At 36.8% G+C, this 19,885-nt stretch overlaps 1 protein-coding gene across 4 annotated transcripts in view; it reads right to left on the bottom strand.

Moving 5' to 3' along the window:
* GABRG2 (gamma-aminobutyric acid type A receptor subunit gamma2) overlaps positions 1 to 19,398 on the bottom strand; it is a 96,604-nt gene extending 77,206 nt beyond the window's left edge. For all 4 annotated transcript variants that reach the window (XR_005556755.1, XM_039343705.1, XM_039343717.1 and 1 more), the window contains exon 1: positions 19,065 to 19,398. Coding sequence is in view for 3 of the 4 variants with exons in the window: in XM_039343705.1 (XP_039199639.1) it covers positions 19,065 to 19,222 (158 nt within the window). In the remaining variant the exon portion in view is untranslated. The remainder of the gene's footprint in view (positions 1 to 19,064) is intronic.
* Between the last annotated feature and the right edge of the window lie 487 nt (positions 19,399 to 19,885).

The following is a 19,885-nucleotide window of genomic DNA, read 5'->3' as shown; positions in this document are numbered from 1 at the left end:
ACCTAAGAAGAATCCTTTCTGAGATATTTGCTACAGCCTCATCCCTTCTGTGGACTCAGTTACTGCTTGTCTGATTGTTATTAGTCTGTGCATCTTCCTCCCAAGGTCAATCTGCTATATTATTGCAAACACACACACACACACACACACACACACACACACCCTACACACATTGCCTGTTCATGGGCAGCTGCAATATTTTGGACAATCCCTTCAATTGAATTAAAATTGAATAATTAAAATGAATTAAGATATACATTTATTTCTTGCCCCAACTGTGATCTCATCAAAACTATTAGTTTTATTCTAGGAAGTGGAGGTGTCATATAGGTTCATTAAGCATTTGGTAGATCGTTCATCTGATAATGCCCATCTTCAACCTAGGAATATCTTATGGCAGAATATTGCTACAAAATGATGTTATGGCATCTGCAGAAATTTTATAGCTTTAAAGGACATAAAGGCATCACTGAAATTTGAGAAACAGATCATCTCTCAGTAGCTGGCTGACCGGCTGTAGTCAGCATGTGGTCCTCAATGGAACCGCACAGGACTTTTTTTTCTTATAGAATGCCGAGAATGGAGTTCTGGCACCTTTTTGGGATAGAACCATGTAGGGTAGGCGAGATGGGTTATATGATGTGTGTGAGTTCCGGCACCTTTTTTTTTTTTAGAAAAAAAGCACCGGAACCACATCTACATGGAGGGTACCCCGGGGCTCTGCTCTGGGCCCAGTGCTCTTCAACATCTTCATCAACGATTTGGATGAGGGGATAGATGGGAAACTCATCAAATTGGCAGGAATAGCCAACACTCCAGAAGACAGGCTTAAGATACAGGAGGATCTGGAGATACATGAACACTGGGCACTATCTAACAAAATGAAATTCAATGGTGAAAAAAGTAAGGTTCTACATTTAGGCAAGAAAATCCAAATGTACAAGTATAGTATAGGGGGTATCTTGTTCAATAGTAGTAACTGTGAGAGGGACCTCGGAGTCCTAGTGGACAATCACTTAAATATGAGCCAGCAGTGTGCTGCAGCTGCCAAAAAAGCCAACTCAGTGCTGGGCTACATTAACAGAGGGATAGAATCAAGAACACGCGAAGTATTAATATCATTTTATAATGCTTTGGTAAGGCCACACTTGGAATACTGCATCCAGTTTTGGTCACCACAATGTAAAAAAGATGCTGAGATTCTAGAAAAAGTACAGAGAAGAGCAATAAAGATGATTAGGGGACTGGAGGCTAAAACATACAAGGAACGACTGCTGGAATTGGGTATATCTAGTTTAATGAAGAGAAGGACGAGGGGGGACATGATAGCAGTGGTCCAATATCTCAGGGGCTGCCACAAAGAAGAGGGAGTCAAGCTATTTTCCAAAGCGCTTGAAGGCAGGACAAGAAGCAATGGATGGAAACTAATCAAGGAGAGAAGCAGTCTAGAACTAAGGAGAAACTTCCTGACAGTTAGAACAATTAACCAGTGGAACAACCTGCCTCCAGAAGTGGTGAATGCTCCAACACGGGAAGTTTTTAAGAAGAGACTGGACAGCCATTTGTCTGAAATGGTACAGGGTTTCCTGCCTGATCAGGGGGTTGGACTAGATGACCTACAAGATCCCTTCCAACTTTATTATTATTATTATTATTATTATTATTATTATTATTATTATTATTATTATTATTGTTGTTGTTGTTGTTGTTGTTGTTGTTGTTGTTTTGTTGTTGTTATTATTATGGATCATCGCACAGTCAGCCGGATGTTCAGACTGGATTTAGCATTTTGTCTACCTATCGAGTCCTTACCCATTTTTTATTATTATTATTATTATTATTATTATTATTATTATTATTACTATTACTATTACTATTACTATTACTATTACTATTACTATTATTATATAGTACATACCTAGCTTCTTCCCCTCTTGTGAAAACTAAGTGGCTAATAGAAGGAACTGGGGAATGGTGAAGGAGGAAAATCTTTCTTTTCTCTTAAATTGCCATAAATATCATAGAAAGTAAACTGGGCAGGATGAGTGTGGTGCACATTATAATAAGCAAATGATTTTAAACAGCCAACATTTTTCAAGCAAGCCTTCTAATATTATATTATTCAGACATCACTGAATATTTTTGTTCATGCTCCTGAGAGAGTAGTAAAGAATGCTGAATGCTGTTTATTTCAACATCTCTCCCCTAAAACACCATTAATTATGATGAATTGTGATTAGAAATACAAGCTGTCAAAATTATGTTCCAGCCTTTTCCTTTTCCCCATCCTTACATTCTCCTGAAACTGACAGTTTGATGGAAATCATAACTGACTTTTCTAGACCCACCACTAAAATTGTCCCAAATAAACAAATAACAGAGTTGGAAAGGACCTTAGAGGCCTTCTAGTCCGTCACCTGCTCAAGCAGGAGACCTTACAATTTCAGAAAAATTGCTGTCCAATTTCTTCTTAAAAACCTCCAGTAACAAAGCACCTACAACTTCTGAAGGTTGTAGTTTCACTGATTAATTGTTCTCACTGTCAGGAAATTTCTCCTTAGATCTAGGTTGGTTCTGTCCGTGATTAATTTCCACCCATTGTTTCTTTTCCTACCTTCTGGTGCTTTGGAAAAATAGGTTGACCCCCCTCTTCTTTGTGACAGCCCCTCAAATATTGGAACACTGCTATCATGTAACCCCTAGTCCTTCTTTCCACTAGGCTGACATATCTAATTCCTGTAACTGTGGTTCATATGTTTTAGCCTCTAGATCAATGTTTCCCAAACTTGACAATTTTAAGGCAGGTGGATTTCAACTCCCAGAATTCCACAGCCAGCAATGCTGGCTGTGGAATTCTGGGAGTTGAAGTCCACCTGCCTTAAAATTGTCAAGTTTGGGAAACACTGCTCTAGATGAATAATCATCTTTGTTGCTCTTCTCTGCATTCTTTCCAGAGTCTCAACATCTTTTTTATATTGTGGAGACAAAAATTCCAAGTATGATCTTACTAAGGGATTATAAAGTGGTGCTAACACTTCATGTGATCTTTATTCTATCTCTCTGTTAATGCAGCCTAGGATTGCATTTTTTTCTTTTTTTTTTGGTGGCTGCAGCATATGCTGGCTCATATTTAAATGGTTATCTACTAAGACTCCTAGATCCCACTCACAGTTACTACTTTTGAGCCAGGTTTCAGTTATTTTGTACATGTACATTTTTTCTTGCCTATGTGTAAAAGCTTACTTTTCTTATCACTGAATTTTATTTTGCTAAATAGGGTCCAGTGTTCAAGTCAAGTCTTGAATCAAATCAATGATGCAAATGGAGCTTGTGCCTAAAATTCCCAAATTATACCTAGAGAGCATTGGAAAATGGTAAACACGTGCACCATAATCACCTGAGCAGAGTCTACTTAAGCCGATGCTTTCATTGTAACAACTATCCCTTCATTTTTAAAATTATACTTAGAGGAGGGGGGAATCATCTGGGCACATACATAAAATTCAGAAGTTCATTTTATTATTGTACTTTTAAATATATAATCCTGTCTTGGATAATCTAGTGCTTAGTAAATGTATTTAGTATCCGAACAAAAGAAACAAACTCAATTGTAACTATGCTGTTGTTATGATCTAAACACCTTTAAAATGCAAAACTACATACAATCTATATACAATTTACTTTTTTTAAAAAAATCAGACTTATCATATGTTTTGCTCTAATACAGTGATGGCAAACCTTTTAGAAACCGAGTGCCCAAATTGCAACTCAAAACCCACTTATTTATCGCACAGTGCCAGCATTGCATCAGCATTGTGGTGCCCTCAGGTGGGCCGGGGTGTGTGGTCCACTGGGTGAGCATGGCTGCAGTGGTCACAGCAGACTGGGTGAGCATGGCCAGGGCCAGTCCCTCACCATCTCCGGGGCATCTCCAGTGGGTGAACGCCACTTGCTCGCTCACTTCCTACCCTGTCGCTTCCAAACACCATGTGCTCGCAACTCTGGTGAACTCTGCTGGGGCAACGCCACGTGTGCCCACAGAGAGGGCTCTGAGTGCTGCCTCTGGCACCCGTGCCATAGGTTTGCCACCACTGCTCTAATATACTGAGAAGATAAAAACAATTATGAAGCATGGAATATTAGGGCAGAGATACATCTGAGTTGCGTGCTTAAAAATGGAGGAAAGAGACAAAGCCATTTACAAGGGATTCCTACTAAGTAAACATAGTCTAGGGACTTTAATTACTTAGCTATAAATCTGGCTCTAGATAGATTTCTGATTCTTTCTAAATCAATCTCTGTCAAAGCTTTTGCCTGGGGAATATATATATCTTCAGCTTAACTTTACATCTGCAGAACTCAAAATTTAAAACAAATAAGGTTAGCAAATTAGTCTTTTTGGCTGTCTGTCATAGTCCATCTCTAGACCTATTGCCAACCACACAACTAGAGATACATTTCTACAGCAGGGAGTGCTACTTGTGAGAGAGGCTTCCCATTGCTCTATTCCCTCATACGATGGCCTGAGAACCAATGTGAATACAATTGTCCCTTTTCTTCCTCAATTAATTGTCATGACATCTGGAATTTGAATCTCAAAAAGGCCTTAAATGTATTTATTGTTTTATATAAAGTTGCACTAGTGAATTTGGTTAGATGAGTAAGGTTTTCCTTGTTGCATTGTGATTAACGTACTTCGTTCTGCACATGTTCTGCAGTACAGGTGGTACTTGACTTACAGCCACTTGTTTAGCAACCTGAGAAAACTGATTTACAACCAGATCTTGTACTTTTGAATGGTGCAGCATTGTCATGGCCATACAACCAAAATTCAGGTGCTGGGTAACTGGCATGTATTTATGACAGTTATGGCATCCTGGGGCCACGTGATCATCCTTTGGGATCTTCCCAGGTGGTTTCCAACCACCAAGTCAACCAAAGCAAAAACAAAAAAAAAAAAGTTGTAAAATTGGTCATGAGTCACTTAACAACTGTCTTGCTCCACAATAGAAATGCTGGTCTCAAATGTGGGCATAAATCAAGGACTACCTATACAGTCAAATAATAGATACCACTCTAATCTCGCCAACTGAATGGAAAGTAAACATGTGGAACAGTGAGGGACAATGCTTGATGTCCAGGTGTTACTAGGGGAGGAGGTGGCAAGAACACAGGGTAAGGATGTAAAATGTTGAGTATCATATACATAAAGAGGCTATGATTTCCCCCTTTCCCCCTTGCATTTAGGGGCCAACTGCAGATTGATAATTTTTTAAAAGCAATGCCTTAAGCCTCTTTTAGGTCTTACCATCTGAAATTGGCAAGAAAGCACAACAAAAGTTTCTTGACAACTGCAACCCTGAAATCTGACAGAGACCTGTTTAGGACCACAGGTGCCCATATTAGATACAGAAACTATATTTTCCTTTTTATATTTAGTATTAAATCATCTTTGCCTGCAGCACACAATGGCTTTGTTTTTAATGTAAATGAAAAGCCTAAAGTAAATTTCAACTATTGAAGGAAGATTGCCAATAATTATTGGAATTTCGGGAAAATAGGAAAGTGAGGGAGGAGGTCTAACCAATATCTTTTGCACTGCAGTCCAGAAACAATATCCTATTTAGTCTCAGTTTGGACTCCCTTTAAACAAGAATCAACTACCCAAAAAGAATTTTTGCAACAGAGGAAAATGTTACATTCTCTCCTAAATACAAGTCTTCCATGAAATTAACATCTAAATGTGGCAGATGGGATCCTATGCAACATTATTCAAGAAGTGTTTTTCCTTTCCTTTCCTTTCCTTTCCTCAGTTTTATGATCATGATGCTTGGTATTTTCAATTACATTCACTTCTACATGTATCATTCTCTAAGCTTTTAAACGTAAAATATCAACAATTTAGGTAATTAATGTTTTAAAATTGGTTAATATATTACATCACAATATGATATTTTGTTGATGTCCTCAAAAATTAATCCTGCCATGTTCACAATTACTATTTAGAGGATGTGATATGCAGTCTGGCAGACAGCTGCTGTTGAAGCAATGGTCTGTATCTCTCACGAACGATATTCAGTTCTAGGAAAAGGTATATCCACTATCTTTTCAAAATGTAGAAGCATGACTGACTTTTTTATTGTAGTGGCTTTGTGAATGACAAATAATCTTCTTGGCATTGTTTTTGTGTCCAGTTATAATAAGAAATCCATGAAACTCTCCCTGTACAAAGTTAGATTTCCAAGAAATAGAAACTGATAGATATCTTTATCTAAATATTATGGGTTTTGCATTCACTCTGATTTTTATTTTAAGGAGCACTCATTCCTGAATATATAAAAAGTATAATTGAAATAATTCAATTATTAAAACATACTTGTTCATTGTAAGTGTATAGTATAATAAAGGTCTTTAAATGCTATTAATATAACATGAAGAAAGGGAAATAAAATAACAGGTAGAAACACTATTGCCTAGAGTATGTGACTGTAAAAATATTTTTTTAAAAAACAACGTCCATTTAAAAATATTTATATTTTTGCATGCTCTTTATGAAAAAAAAGTAATTATCCAGAAAACATTGTCTTTTCTTTCTTCTGATATTTTAAAATTAAATATTGGAAAAAAACATATGAAATTTCTTTGATATTGTTTGTAATGTGTGTGTCCTTTTTGCGTATGTTCAATTTAAATGTATACTAACCTTTTTCCTCAAATAAAATACAGAAAATGATTTTGAACAGGATGCTTTGATTTTAATATGATGATAGTAAGATAGATTTTATTTCAGAAAATATTTATCAAAATTTAGAATATTTAATAAACATTGTATAGATAATAGTTCTCTGGATAATTTATACTTAATTGAAAAAAGATCAGAGACATAAAATAATTCTTTCCTTAGCTTGATTCATAGAGATTACTTGGAATCCAAATCATGCTAGCAGATTTCTACAAGCACAATGCAAACCTTTGAAAATCTATCTGGAGAGTCCATTTTTTCATTACTATTTCCCCTTAAGTTGGTCCCTTATCTTGAAACAACTGGTTGTCATCGCTGCTGTCAAAACTTTCTTTCTAGGCTGCATATCGTTCAAATAAAAGGGATACTAGTATTAAATGGAGAATATTTTTTTTTCTTCTTAACTGGCTCTTAAATGGTAGTTATTGTAACCATGCATAAGAAACATATGGATGTCAACATCTTCTTGTATGTCAGTGACCATGAGGTGTCACTATCTCACGATATGTAATTATTCTGAAATTTTAAAAATGACTGTACTGTAAGAACATAAAGACCTTGCTTGTCAATTATGTTCAACTATTGCTGAGATGTGCTGGGAAACATTGTATATTCTAACATGAGGATGGAGGTTCATTCTCCAAGCTTAAGGGATGGTTTCCGAATGTTTTGTTACCAGACCTGCTAATGAAAAGTTCAGGAACAAACCCAGAAGCTCAGAGAATAAACCTTCCCCCTCATCCTACACCTGAGCTACAGATGTTCGCCACCATCGCATATTCTAATATTTCCTATTGGCCTTCTGCATTATAATGTAAGACTTACCAAGGAAGGCCAGCATTTACAGGCTTTTGATTGTGCTGTAATATATATACACCAACATATAGTTACATTCACTCTCTGTAGATATTATCATCTAATATGCAAAAAGGAGCTCCAGATCTTCATTAATAAATAAGTAGATATAATTATAATTCTGGATAGCCAATTTGACAATATTTGTCAAAGAGATGCTTCAAAGAAGTACAAAGCAGGAGAGTCCATTTACTATGAGACTTAAATTCTTCTCGCTATCTAACCTTTTTACCTTTATTTAATCACTATGTGACTCTCTGTCTGATATTATTAGTATTTGTATATTTAGGTCTATTGATGTCACCATGAACTAAGGCAATTTGGTTCTGTGGCAAAATTTGGTGATATTCTTGAAAATTGTCCTGTTTTTCAAAGCAACTGAAGCCAAGAACTATAGACTTTTCAATGCAATATAAACTTTTTTTAGTAAGACATGCTTATGTATCACAGCTCTTCTAACACTGCATATATGAAATACAAAAAGAACAGAAATATACTACTCTACATTCATAAACCTCCATTTTACTTTCACTTACTGTTAAACAAGGTCATTTGAAAAGTTTACATTTCTCGAGAAGAATATGACATTCCCATTAATGCACCTACTGGTACCTGTCATTTTTATATTTAACAAAATTTGATAAGTTGATAGTATGGTAAAAGACTAAGCAATTGGAAATGCTTGTTACTACATATTCTCAGCCTGCTAAACTATAAAGACTTTTGCTGGAGTTATGATACAGTTTAGCAAAAGAACAATATGCCTATTTATGCTGTCAGTCTGTAGTATGCATGCACACACATACATAAAGATGGAGAGAGAACTGACTCTTAATTTTTTTTCACCATTGAAATCAGTAATTTTGGGGGTTTATTATCTTCCCTCTGATACATTTGAAAAGGGAAATATAATAGAGGGAAGACCGATATAGATAAAATAGAAGGATATTAATTCTTGAAGGACATGCATACACTTTTATGTTCTTTGTGAAGGACTGTTAGAAGAGAGTCTATTATTCAGTCTAAGTGTGAACAAAACAAATAAAAGAACCAACCAGAATCCATAAGTCTTGAAATACAAACCTAAATTTTAGACTTAAATGAAAATCTATACCCTCTGTTTTAGGGAAGATGAAATATTTCTTCTTTTTTGCTAATGTTTAAGTGATTACATAATACTTTTCAGTTCCACTTGTGGAGGACTCAAAGAATGTTGAGAGTAAGCATGCTTAGATTTTTGTCCTGGGATCAGGAACAGCAATAAGCAGAGTATCTGATAATATGTTTATTTATCCAAACATGTTTATTAACCTCTTCTATAAGGATTTGCTATATATGCTAAATATGTGTTTACATGTGCATCATTACCTGTCTTTGCTTCAATTTTGCATATATTTATTCCAATAAGGAACAGAGCTATAATCTATTGTTTATTTTTCTGTGTTTACTATTCTTTTTCCAATGACCTAGAGAAGATAATTATATGAAACTACTTTATGTATAGGTTTGTGTGGCACCAACTCTATGACTATGAAGATTATAAAGAATGTTGTAAAACAATTTGCAGCCATAAAAATTTAGTCCAATGGGAGTCTATCTGCTTCACACACAAAATATCCCAGATTTATTGCTACCTATTCCAGGATGGCTAGATGATAGATAGGTAGGAGTCTCAAAAGAAACTATATAAAACAACACAGAGCTATTGTCAGTCAATATCAACCAATGGTTTAAATGAGCTAATGTTCTATGTAAAAACTGTTTCCTCTCTTCCTACCTCTCCACTTTAGTGTGTGTGTGTGTGTGTGTGTGTGTGTGTGTGTGAGAGAGAGAGAGAGAGAGAGAGAGAGACTGAGAAATTGAAATAATGGCTGGATTTCAGCTAACACTCTCAACCATAAACTAGCCAATTCCCTTTTAACCTTTTAATCAAAGTATCTTGCAAAACCACATGACGTGCATTTTATGATGTGCAACCATGACAATAATCAAGCATCCCAGATGTGCAAACATATCTACTATGAACATGGTTTAAAAAAATAAAAAATAATGCATCTTGATTGTCTTGGCAACTTGTTCCTAATTTGTCTCACTGTAATATTGGACTATGTGCATTTGGGTATGCATTTAGATTGTCTTTCACTAAATATATGAGTGTTTATGTTTTCTTCTGGACTTTGTGTGTATTCCAAACTACGATTAGAGCTGGGTGATTAAAGCTCTATCCACAGGGAGGACATCAATCTTTCATTTATTCTCCCTCATGTCATCAGTCTCCAGGGAGCTCCATAATTCTATGATATGTTGTTATTCATAGTGTGATCCTTTTCCAAGTAGGATCATGTAATGCAGCAGAATTATTTTTTAAATATAACATTTTATTAGGTTTAGAAATGATACCAAGTCCACAACCATTTTGTGGAATTGCAACAAATTGGACAGGTATGAACAGTAGTAGATGAGCGATTTTTTTTCCCTAGGTTTTGAATTATCCCACATTATTTTGTGTCCAAAAGCATTAGAGGATAAACATTTTAATATTTGTTGAGATTAGGTCACTATAGTATGCATTTGAATGCTTTATGGTTTCAGGATTCAAGTATGAACTTTTAAGCTAAATTGTTCTCACATTCCATTTTCTAAAACAAGGGTGTCAGATTGCCCGCCCGCAGGCTGGTTACATCATACAGAGGCCACACCCATCCCAGTTTTTTTTCTTTTTTCTTTTTTATTGAAAATTTTTGAAGTTTTACAGCAAATCCCCTCCCCAAACCCCCCCACCCTCCCATACCCTCCCCCACCTCCCCAAACCTCCCAAACCCTCCCCCAACCTTCCCAGAGCTGAATACAGGCTTACTTAAAATTTTTCAAAAAAAAATAGAAAAACTTAAAACACATATAAATCCTAAACAAATCTAAATATGTTAAATTAATCTAAAAAAATAAAAATTACAATCATTAAACACATTATAATATACTCTAAACATTTTCTAGTATCATGAACTCCCTCCAAAACACAAATTTAAACATTAGTTTCTTTGAATATCTATACCTACAATATAAAATCTAATTTCTCCCTCTTTCTTTATCCTCAAACAAAAAATACCATTAAAACTAAATACTCTTTAAATACTTTAAACTAAATACTTAAACTTAAACTTGTTATCTGAAATTTTCATTCAATCTCCATAATAATAATAAAAAACCCAATCATTGAACACATTATAATATACTCTAAACATTTTCATATCATACTTATATTATTATCCATCATTCTTTATAAACTCCCTCCAAAACACAAATTTGAACATTACTTAAAACATTAGAATTCCCTTATAAACATTTAAATCTTTACCAATAACAAATTCCATCCACCATATTATACCAATAACAAATTCCTCCACAATAAACACATTCCTTCTCTTATCCATAAGTCTCTTAAAGGTATCAGTCTCTCGTGTCCATAAACCTCAAAAGAACCTTTAAAATCTGCCCTTGAAGATAGCTCCAATGAATTTGTAAATCCTAGTTCTCCCACCAGCTCAGGAACTGATAACTGTGAAGCTTCCTTAACCTCCTTCTTCTGTTGGTCTTTCTCTTTACGTTTATATGTTGAACGGGTTGTCCTCTGCTCTTTCATCTTGACTTGTTGAGGCCCCCCAGATGGAAATTTCCCCTTTTTAATTAATATAGGCTCTTCACACTGCAATTCTGCCCTTAAAGGTTGCTCCAAAAAGTTTGTAAATCCTGCTTCTCCCGCAGAATCAGGAACCAATACTTGTGAAACTTCCTTGACCTTCTTCTGTTGATCCTTTTCTTTACAATTGTATGTTACTCAGGTTGTCTTCTGCTCCTCCATCTCTGCTTGTTGAGGCCCCTGAAGTTTCCCAATTTTCATAAATGTAAGCAGTTCAGACTGCAATTGATCCTTTTCTTTATTATATGTTGCACAGGTTATCCTCTGCTCCTCCATCTCAACTTGTTGAGACCCCTCAAACTGAGGTTTCCCAATTTTCATAAGTATAGGCTCTTCAGACTGCAATTCTACCTTCTTCTCTTCCAAAGCTTTAAACTTAATAGATGGCGATGAACATACCCCAGCACCGAAGTATAAAAGTCTTTTGCTTGAAAAACAGTATTAAGTCTATAACGTATCCCCCGGTAGTTCACCACCATTCCAATCGGAACATCCCATCTGAATGAAATTCATCTCTTTTTGAGTTCATCTGCTAAAAAGGCAAACTCCTTTCTTCTTCTTAAAATTTTAGATGGGATCTCCTTTAGGATTATAACATCTTGTGAAGCAATTTGAAATCTCTTCTTATAAAAAGCTTGTATAATTTCATTGCGCAGGGATCTTTTCCCAAAGTAAATTACCACATCTCTTAGCAAATTCTTTTGCACTGCCACCACAGAATTAACTCTAAATAATTTTTCAATTTCACCAAGTATTTCCTCTTTTTCTTTATTCAAAATCACAGCAAAGTCCTTTGCAACCATCTCTCTCAGATCTCCTTGCAAAGACTCTCCCAAGCCTCTAATTCTTAGGGCATATTCCATTTGTCCATATTGAAGCATAAGAATCTCATTTTCCATTTCTTTTTCCATACTTTCAAATTTTTCCTCCATCAATTCCACTTTTTCTTCTACCTCTTCCACACAGGAGTTCAGCTTTTCAAAAACAGAGGCAACTCCTTTTAAAACCAAAACTATCTCCTGCCTCAAAATCTTATTATTTTCCTCTAAAATCTCTTTCATTTCGACCCTAATTTGAGATATAACATTTCCCATCATATCTTGCAAATCCTTCAGAATTATTGGCTGAACCAAGGAAGAGGGTGAAGCTATTGATTTGGATTGTTGCACTGATGATAAGACCGAAAAAGAAGCCACTTTAGGAACTGTAGGAGTCCCTGGACGCTTTGGAGCCATCTTACAAAAAAAAATCTTTACTCCTTCTTAAAAATTACAAAAATTAAACAAAAAAAAGAAAGGTTAAATCCAAAAAAAAAAAAATTCAAAAAAATCCTTCAAAAGGAGATCATTATAACGAAAAAAAAATACTAAACCCTTTGGAGCCTTCTTAGAGAAATCTTTACTCCTTCTTAAAAAAAATACAAAAAGCAAAACAAAAAAGTTAAACAAAAATAATAATATTTCTCCAGACCCAACATCAAAATCAAATCCACATTCTGTTCCAATCATTAAAAAAAAAGGGGGGGAAGGATAAAGAAAAACATCTAAAAGCTTGCCAATCACCATTTTACTTTCCCTTTCAGCAAAAGGGAAAAAAAAATAAAAAGAAGGAATATAAAAATAAAAATAAATCTTTAAGCTAAAAATCCAAATAAAATCAAAGGGAATTAAAAAAAATCCATTCCATTTTTTTAAAAAAAAAATACAAAAGACAAAACGAAAAAGTTAAACAAAAATAATAATGCTTCTAAAATCCAAAAAAGCCGATCGCCATTTTATTTTCCCTTTCAACAACAAAAAGAAAATTAAAACATCCATTCCAATCATTAAAAAGGAAAAAAAAAAGAAAAAGGGAAGGAAAAACCCCAGAAAGCCTGCCGATCACTATTCTACCTTCCCAAAGGGAAAAAAGAAAAGGAAAAAAAAGAACGCCGAAAAGCCTGCCGATAGCCATTTTACTTTCCCTTTTGGCAAAAAGTAAAAAGTAAAAAGAGGGAATATAAACGTAAAAATAAGTCTTTAAACTTAAAATCCAAGTAAAGTCAAAGAAAGCAAAAGCTAAATCCTCTAGTCTACTCTGTCCACTTCTAAGAAAAACTCACCAGGTCTCTTTAATCGCGGAGGTGGTTGCCACGGCTTGTTTTGTCCCTAGGGACAAAAGCAGCTGGGAAGCGGAGACAGTCTGAACTCCGTGGGAGCACTCCTTTCACCCCCCCCCAAAAAAAATATTGGGGGTGCATAAGAGGCTCTACCACTATTCAGACAACCCTCTTTCCCCCCCTTTGCCCGGGAGGGGGATTTTGAACTGCTGAACAGCTGATGTCCGCTGTTCATAGCGATTCAAACACTTACCCAGGAGGACGGCTAGAAGGTAGCCGCCATCGCCCGCACTGATCCACCGGAAGTTGATCCCATCCCAGTTTTGTCAATGTGAAAAAAGTCACAATATGTCGCGACATGTCACGTGACACAGCGAGTTTGACACCTGTGTTCTAGAATATCCAACAAATAAGCTATTTTGCTGTGAATTAAGCCTTGTTCAACTGTTTTTATTAAATATGTCCAAGTGATCCAGGAAATATGAAGGAATCACATCTGCTGCTTCCATCCACAACCAATGAATATTTTTTTTAAAAAAGTGAAAATCATCTGCATGTGGATAACTCTGCTGCATTTCTGATTGCAAAGAAACAATATAGCACATACAACTGTACAAATGCAGAATGTATCTCAGACCAAATGAATTGAAACAACTTCAGATGTTTCTGAAAGTAAGAATTAATGTGTATTGCAAGTTGAGCATTGCAGAAGCTAGAGATAGTTTGATTCATATATAATAAGGCCATCTTGAAGACTGTGAAACACTGAATTAAACTTTGATAAGAGTTGAGGTTTGGGACAGTAGTTAAGGCATCAGGCTACAAATTGGAAGGCCTTGAGTTCTAGGCCCCCTACCAGCTGACTGAGCTTAGACTAATCACTCTTTCTCAAACCTAGGAAGGAATCAATGGCAGACCATTTCTGAAATCTTGCCAAAATACTGCAGGATTTCTCCAGATTGGAGCCAACACTAGGAGTCAACACTGACTCAAATGCATCAAAAAATAAAGCAACTATTCCTTTCTGGGTCTTATTGCATTCCTAAATCCTTCAGCTGTTCTTCGATTATAGATGGCTCCTCAGTGTGATATTTTGGTTTCTTTTGTGATCCTGGCTTGTATTTGAGTATATTGTCTCTAATCTGTTATCCTATGGTTCATACTTCCTGGTTCAACTAAACTAGCATTCTTACACTTACTTTACATAAACTTAAATGTATAAGAATACCAGATGCCACCATGAAAATGCATGTTATGTTCAAAGTAAATTTGTGCATTTGTAGTTCATTAAATTTGGAATCTTTCCTGTTGGGTCAATGTATGCTATGATGATGTGAGAATGTGGGAAAGGGTTTTCTTGGTATTAGCACTGGTATTAACACTCAAACAGGGGATTCTTTCCCCTGAGGAAAGTGAAATTGACTCCCACTCTGGTGAATTTTCTATGTCTTGCCAAAAACCTGCTTTCACCACATTTTGATTTTCTACACATTATTATCTCACTTTTTAAATATTTTTTTAAATATTAAAATTTGTTAATTTTATTATTCACTCTTCTTGTAATAAAATATAAGTGTCATGATCTTAGGAGTGTCAAAAGACCTTTTACTGGTATAGGGCCTTCTGCACAATCCTGTGGAAATCCTTAACCCATAAGCAGAAAGCCAAAATAAAAATCAAATATTTAACTTTAATTCTAATGTGTCCCATTCTGACATGCAAGCTACATCAATGCTACATAATTAAATTTATATCCAGAAATCCAATGATGCAGCTAGACAGTGGGTTCTGAGTGGCTAGCATCAGATATTAATACATCATTTGCCACTTCTTCTTCTTCTTGTGCCATATCTTTTATCAGACATTGGTGATCATGTTGGTAATCCTGTTTTTATCAGCAGCCGCATGAAAAAGTGCTGCTGAATTTTGTCCAAACCAATCCCTTAGATTTTGAAGCCACGATGTTCTCCTTCTGCCTGGACCTCGTTTGCCTTCAATATTTCCCTGGAGGATTAAATGGAGTATGCCGTATTTTTTCTGGGTGTAGCATCACATGTCCGAAATATTCTAATTTTCATTGTTTAATTGTTTTGATGATTTCCCTTGGCTTTCCCAGGCAGCTTATTTATCATAAGCTTATTTATCATAAGCTACAAAGACATGTGCTGGTGCTGAACACAAATTTTTTTCTGATAATTCCCTGCCCGTGTTTACACAATTATCTCTTGATATCTATGAAGATTCTCAGTTATCCAGGTCATGGCTGTCCCAAAGATGCTTTTTAAAAAGGCAACTGGACTTTGTTTTTTTCTTGAGGATATTTTGCTTCTCATCCAGGAAGCTTCTTCAGTTTTGACTGAAGCTTCTTGGATGAGAAGCAAAACATCTTTAAGGAAAAACAAAGTCCAGTTTCCTTTGAAAAAGCATCTTTGGCATAATTCTCTCTTAAGATCTGGTTGTTTTCAATTAATTCATGGGTAGAAACATGTCCTGTACATTTCATGATAACTACAAACTTACTCACCTGCAAAACCCTTCTTAGATTAGAAAAACTGAAGAGTCAGATTCCTTGCTTTGGAGCCATTTATAAGCCAAGACAAAAAAAAAAAAAGAGTTATTTCTTTGGGGTGGTCACACGGTGGAAAAGAAAGATACTGAATCTTAAGGACTTTTAAGATTTTGGCATATAAGACTTTTGAGAAGATCTACAGCACTGAAAGTCTGTTATGCTAGAAGAAGAAATAGCTTAGCTAATGCTTGCTACCTTTCAGGGCCTTTTTTTTTTTTTTACTTCTTTGGTGAATTGCTCATGACTCAACTTCAAGTCAGTGGAGAACTATTCCAGCATGAAATTTGCTGTGTAATACAGATATAACTAAGGACAACTTTAAGTTTATTTCATTCATGAGCTAGGATGAGATGAAAGCAATGTCACCAAGATACAGCAGGAAAAAAAAAATAGGTTGCCTGGGCATGTTTAGATGTAATCTGGAAACAAAACTTAGTTTATTTAAGAAATCAGATGAATGGGGTCAGGATGGCACAGCAGTGCATGTTCAGCCTTTTAAACAATCAAGTAAAGATTATCCAATTCCTTTATGGAAAATTTTAAAGTGAATATTGCACAGATTAACTGGACTCTTTTAGATACAGTATAAGTCCCCCCTTTCATTCTGATGGGAAGGTGTATCAGCACAAATCATCTTAGTAAACTCAATTTAATTATCCCCAAAAGCTAGTTTCCTGGGATTATTTTCATTCTCCATGAAAATGAAAGGGAATCACTTAGGAATTCTAATTGGGGTGGGGGGAGAAAATTTTTGACAAACATATAGGTTGGCTTACCTCAAGTTCAAGGTGGCTAACAATTTTTGCTCTTTTTTCCTTTGGTATTTATGTATGAAGTTTAGAGAGCTACAGTAGCTACACACTCAATAAAAATAGCTTACAAGACCAGATAAAAGTGACCAAATTTAAAAAGGAACTAGACATCAAAGAACAACTCGTCACCTCATGGCTTGGAGAAATATATTTATGAACTTATATATGTACTTATTTTCCAAATTGCCAGCAGAATTCATGGCAATTTCAGAATGTCACCATGCTACAGCATTCATTCTCAATAGAAAAATATAGATAGCTTTTATATTAAAAGTATTGAAATGCATTAAAAAAATAGAAGCCGGGCAACCTTTTTTTATTATTATTCTAGGCAGTCAGTGCTGTTTGGATTGAGCAGAAAACTATAGAAAAGGACCTCCCAATCTTTCTCCCAACATCACAATTTGAAGATTTCTCAGAAATTAGTCCGTTGAGACCCTATAAATTTTCAATATTCAATATTTACTAAATATTGCCTCCTCAGCATTCAAAATGTGATGTCAATAAAGTGATATGAATTTCAACAAAAGCTTTCCATGCAAAGTGTGTACAAAATATTTACTACATTTTTCAATCATAATGTAAAAAAAAAGTTGGAAAAAGTTGCCTACGATATTAAAGACATGAAAGTTTTCCATAAATGTCTCCCTTTGATGATGATTGCAGTTTGAGGCCTATAACTTTAATGGACAACTGATTTGGGAAAATTTATCAGATTAATGGAATAGATTTGAAATGGCTACAAGAACACTTATTAATGTATAATTTTCATGTATTAATTTGTCTTTTAAGTTAGAACTATTAAATGCACAATTCAGAAGACAAATCTTTCCAATATAGAATAGGGAAAAATTGTAGTATCAGTAACATTTTCAAAATAAATACAAGCAGAACCTCCCATCCAAAAGCTGGCTTCTGTCTTTAAGGTCCTGTAACCAGAATATGACATTAGGAAAACAATGAATGCTTAAAACAATCATTTGAGATAAACTTTTCTCCTTTTCTATGTTGGATTTATTTCTAAAGTAAATACTTCCATTATACATTTGCCATTATTAAAAATGATGGGGAAAAGAGAGAAATAAAAGCAAGGACTGGGGGAAAAAATTAGTAAGTGGGGCTCAAATGGGAAGTAACAGGTCTGAGGCAAATAATGTGTGTTTCCTCTCTTAAATGCTAACTCTTGCCCAGCATGCCATGGTTGGCCATTTCTCAAAGAATCACATTAGCTCTTCAATATGGCAGGTGAAAGGGAAATGAAGCTAGCAAGCATTAAAGCATCTGCTTTACTGTTGCCAAATATTTACAACAAAAGAGAGGAGGAAATAGGGCTTGCAGCACTATGGACAGAGCTCTCTTGGGCTATGGCCAGCTCAGTATCTGGCAGGGCACTGCTACTTCTGACACCAGCCTGCTAATCAGAGACTCCACAACGTTTTAAGTGCAAGACGCCGAGTTCTACGGCGCAGCCTTTAAGCAGAGTAGCAAACATCGCGTCCCATTCCGTCGCCTGACATCTTCTCCTGACTGTAACCTTTCTGCTTACTCCCTCTGACCTTAAATGCACAACCCATCCCACCCCCTCCACACACACACACACGTAGACACACAGATGTGCCATGTATACGGGCTAATTGACGAGAAAGCCAAACATCCTTCCAGTCTCCGCGTCAACATTCCCCTCAGCGAAAGAGGCTGGGAGGCGAATGCAGCGCATGCCATCACTACGGCTGCGGGCTCTAGCAAGCGAGGAGCGGCGGTCCCTGTTCTCTGCGAGATGGTTGGCTCTGTGAGGTGCCCTTGGCCCAGAGGAAGAAACCACGCTGCTGCAGAGCGGTATAAAAATAAAAACCCGACCACGCAGTCCCGCTATGGCCGCCTAAAGCAACCCCACGCCGTCCTCCCTCCTTCCCTTCCTAGCCAGCTTTAGTAGATCTTCTTGCACTGAAGCACCGGGGAAAATGCTGTGAGTGGGTGGGGGGGGGGAGTGTTAACCTTTACTGGAATAGACCCCCGCTCCCCATCCTCGATTCCTTCGTCTCTGCACCATTAAACAGCAAGGCAAATGTAACCATTCCGGATTATGGGGAGGAAGGGCACGTACAGCTCACCCCAAAGCAGATAAATACATAACGGAGGCAGCCGCTCTCCAGCATTTTTCTTCCAAGCCTTATGCATTTCTAATCGGCACCGTCTCCCCCCCCCCAGCCCCAGCCCCCCCCACTTCATTATCGCGCCCCCCCCTCCAGTTTTCCCCAGCCTTCCGTAGCAAAACAGAAAACGCGGCTTACCCCTGGATGAGGGAAAAGAGTAGTAGTGTCCGCAGCATCATTTTGAGAGGAGGTACTGCTGTATCCAGCAACGAAAAACTGCCTGGGCTAGGCGGGTTTGGAGGAGTCATCTCTCTCTTTCTCGCTATCTCTGACTTCACCCCCACCATCACCATCATACACACACACACACGCTCTCCCGCCGCCTTCCTCGATCGTAGACAAACCTGCCTCCTCCTTTATTTAGTTATTTGTAGTGTGGAAGGTAGTGGGGGGAGAGAGAGAGAGAGAGCCCCCCCTCCGTCCCTCCCTCTCTTTACCAGGTCCCGCTGGCGGGATGAGCCATTGCGCTCGCTCGCTCTCTTCCCTTCAGCCGAATTAATTTTCGGGGCGGGGGGTTCAAAAAAGCAAATCGTTTCCTTATCCTTCCTTTATGTATGTATGTATGTGTGTGTGTGTATGTATGTGTGTATGTATGTATGTATGTGTGTGTATATATGTATGTATGTAATATATATTAATATATATATATGTAATATATATATTGGTCATGCACACACACACACAAACACACACACACACACACACACACACACACACACACACACACACACACACACACGCTCTTGGGAGTGGGGAGGGGGAGAGACGACGGATCCTCTGCGATCTGCCACACAGAAGGGATCGGCCTGGGGAAAGAGATCGGAAAGAAGGGGGGAGAGGAGGCCTTTGCCCGGATTAAGCCGCGAGGTCAAAAGGGGGGGGGACGTGGCACCCGAGGTTGCTGCCACTACCTCAGCACCGCTTTAACACATGCGTGGTATCGGCTGTGCAATTGCTCC

The sequence above is a fragment of the Crotalus tigris genome, unplaced genomic scaffold (genome assembly GCF_016545835.1).
Source record: "Crotalus tigris isolate CLP2741 ecotype Arizona unplaced genomic scaffold, ASM1654583v1 scf7180000017551.9496454, whole genome shotgun sequence".
Lineage (NCBI taxonomy): Eukaryota > Metazoa > Chordata > Lepidosauria > Squamata > Viperidae > Crotalus > Crotalus tigris.
This window is presented reverse-complemented; position numbering and strand designations above follow the sequence as displayed.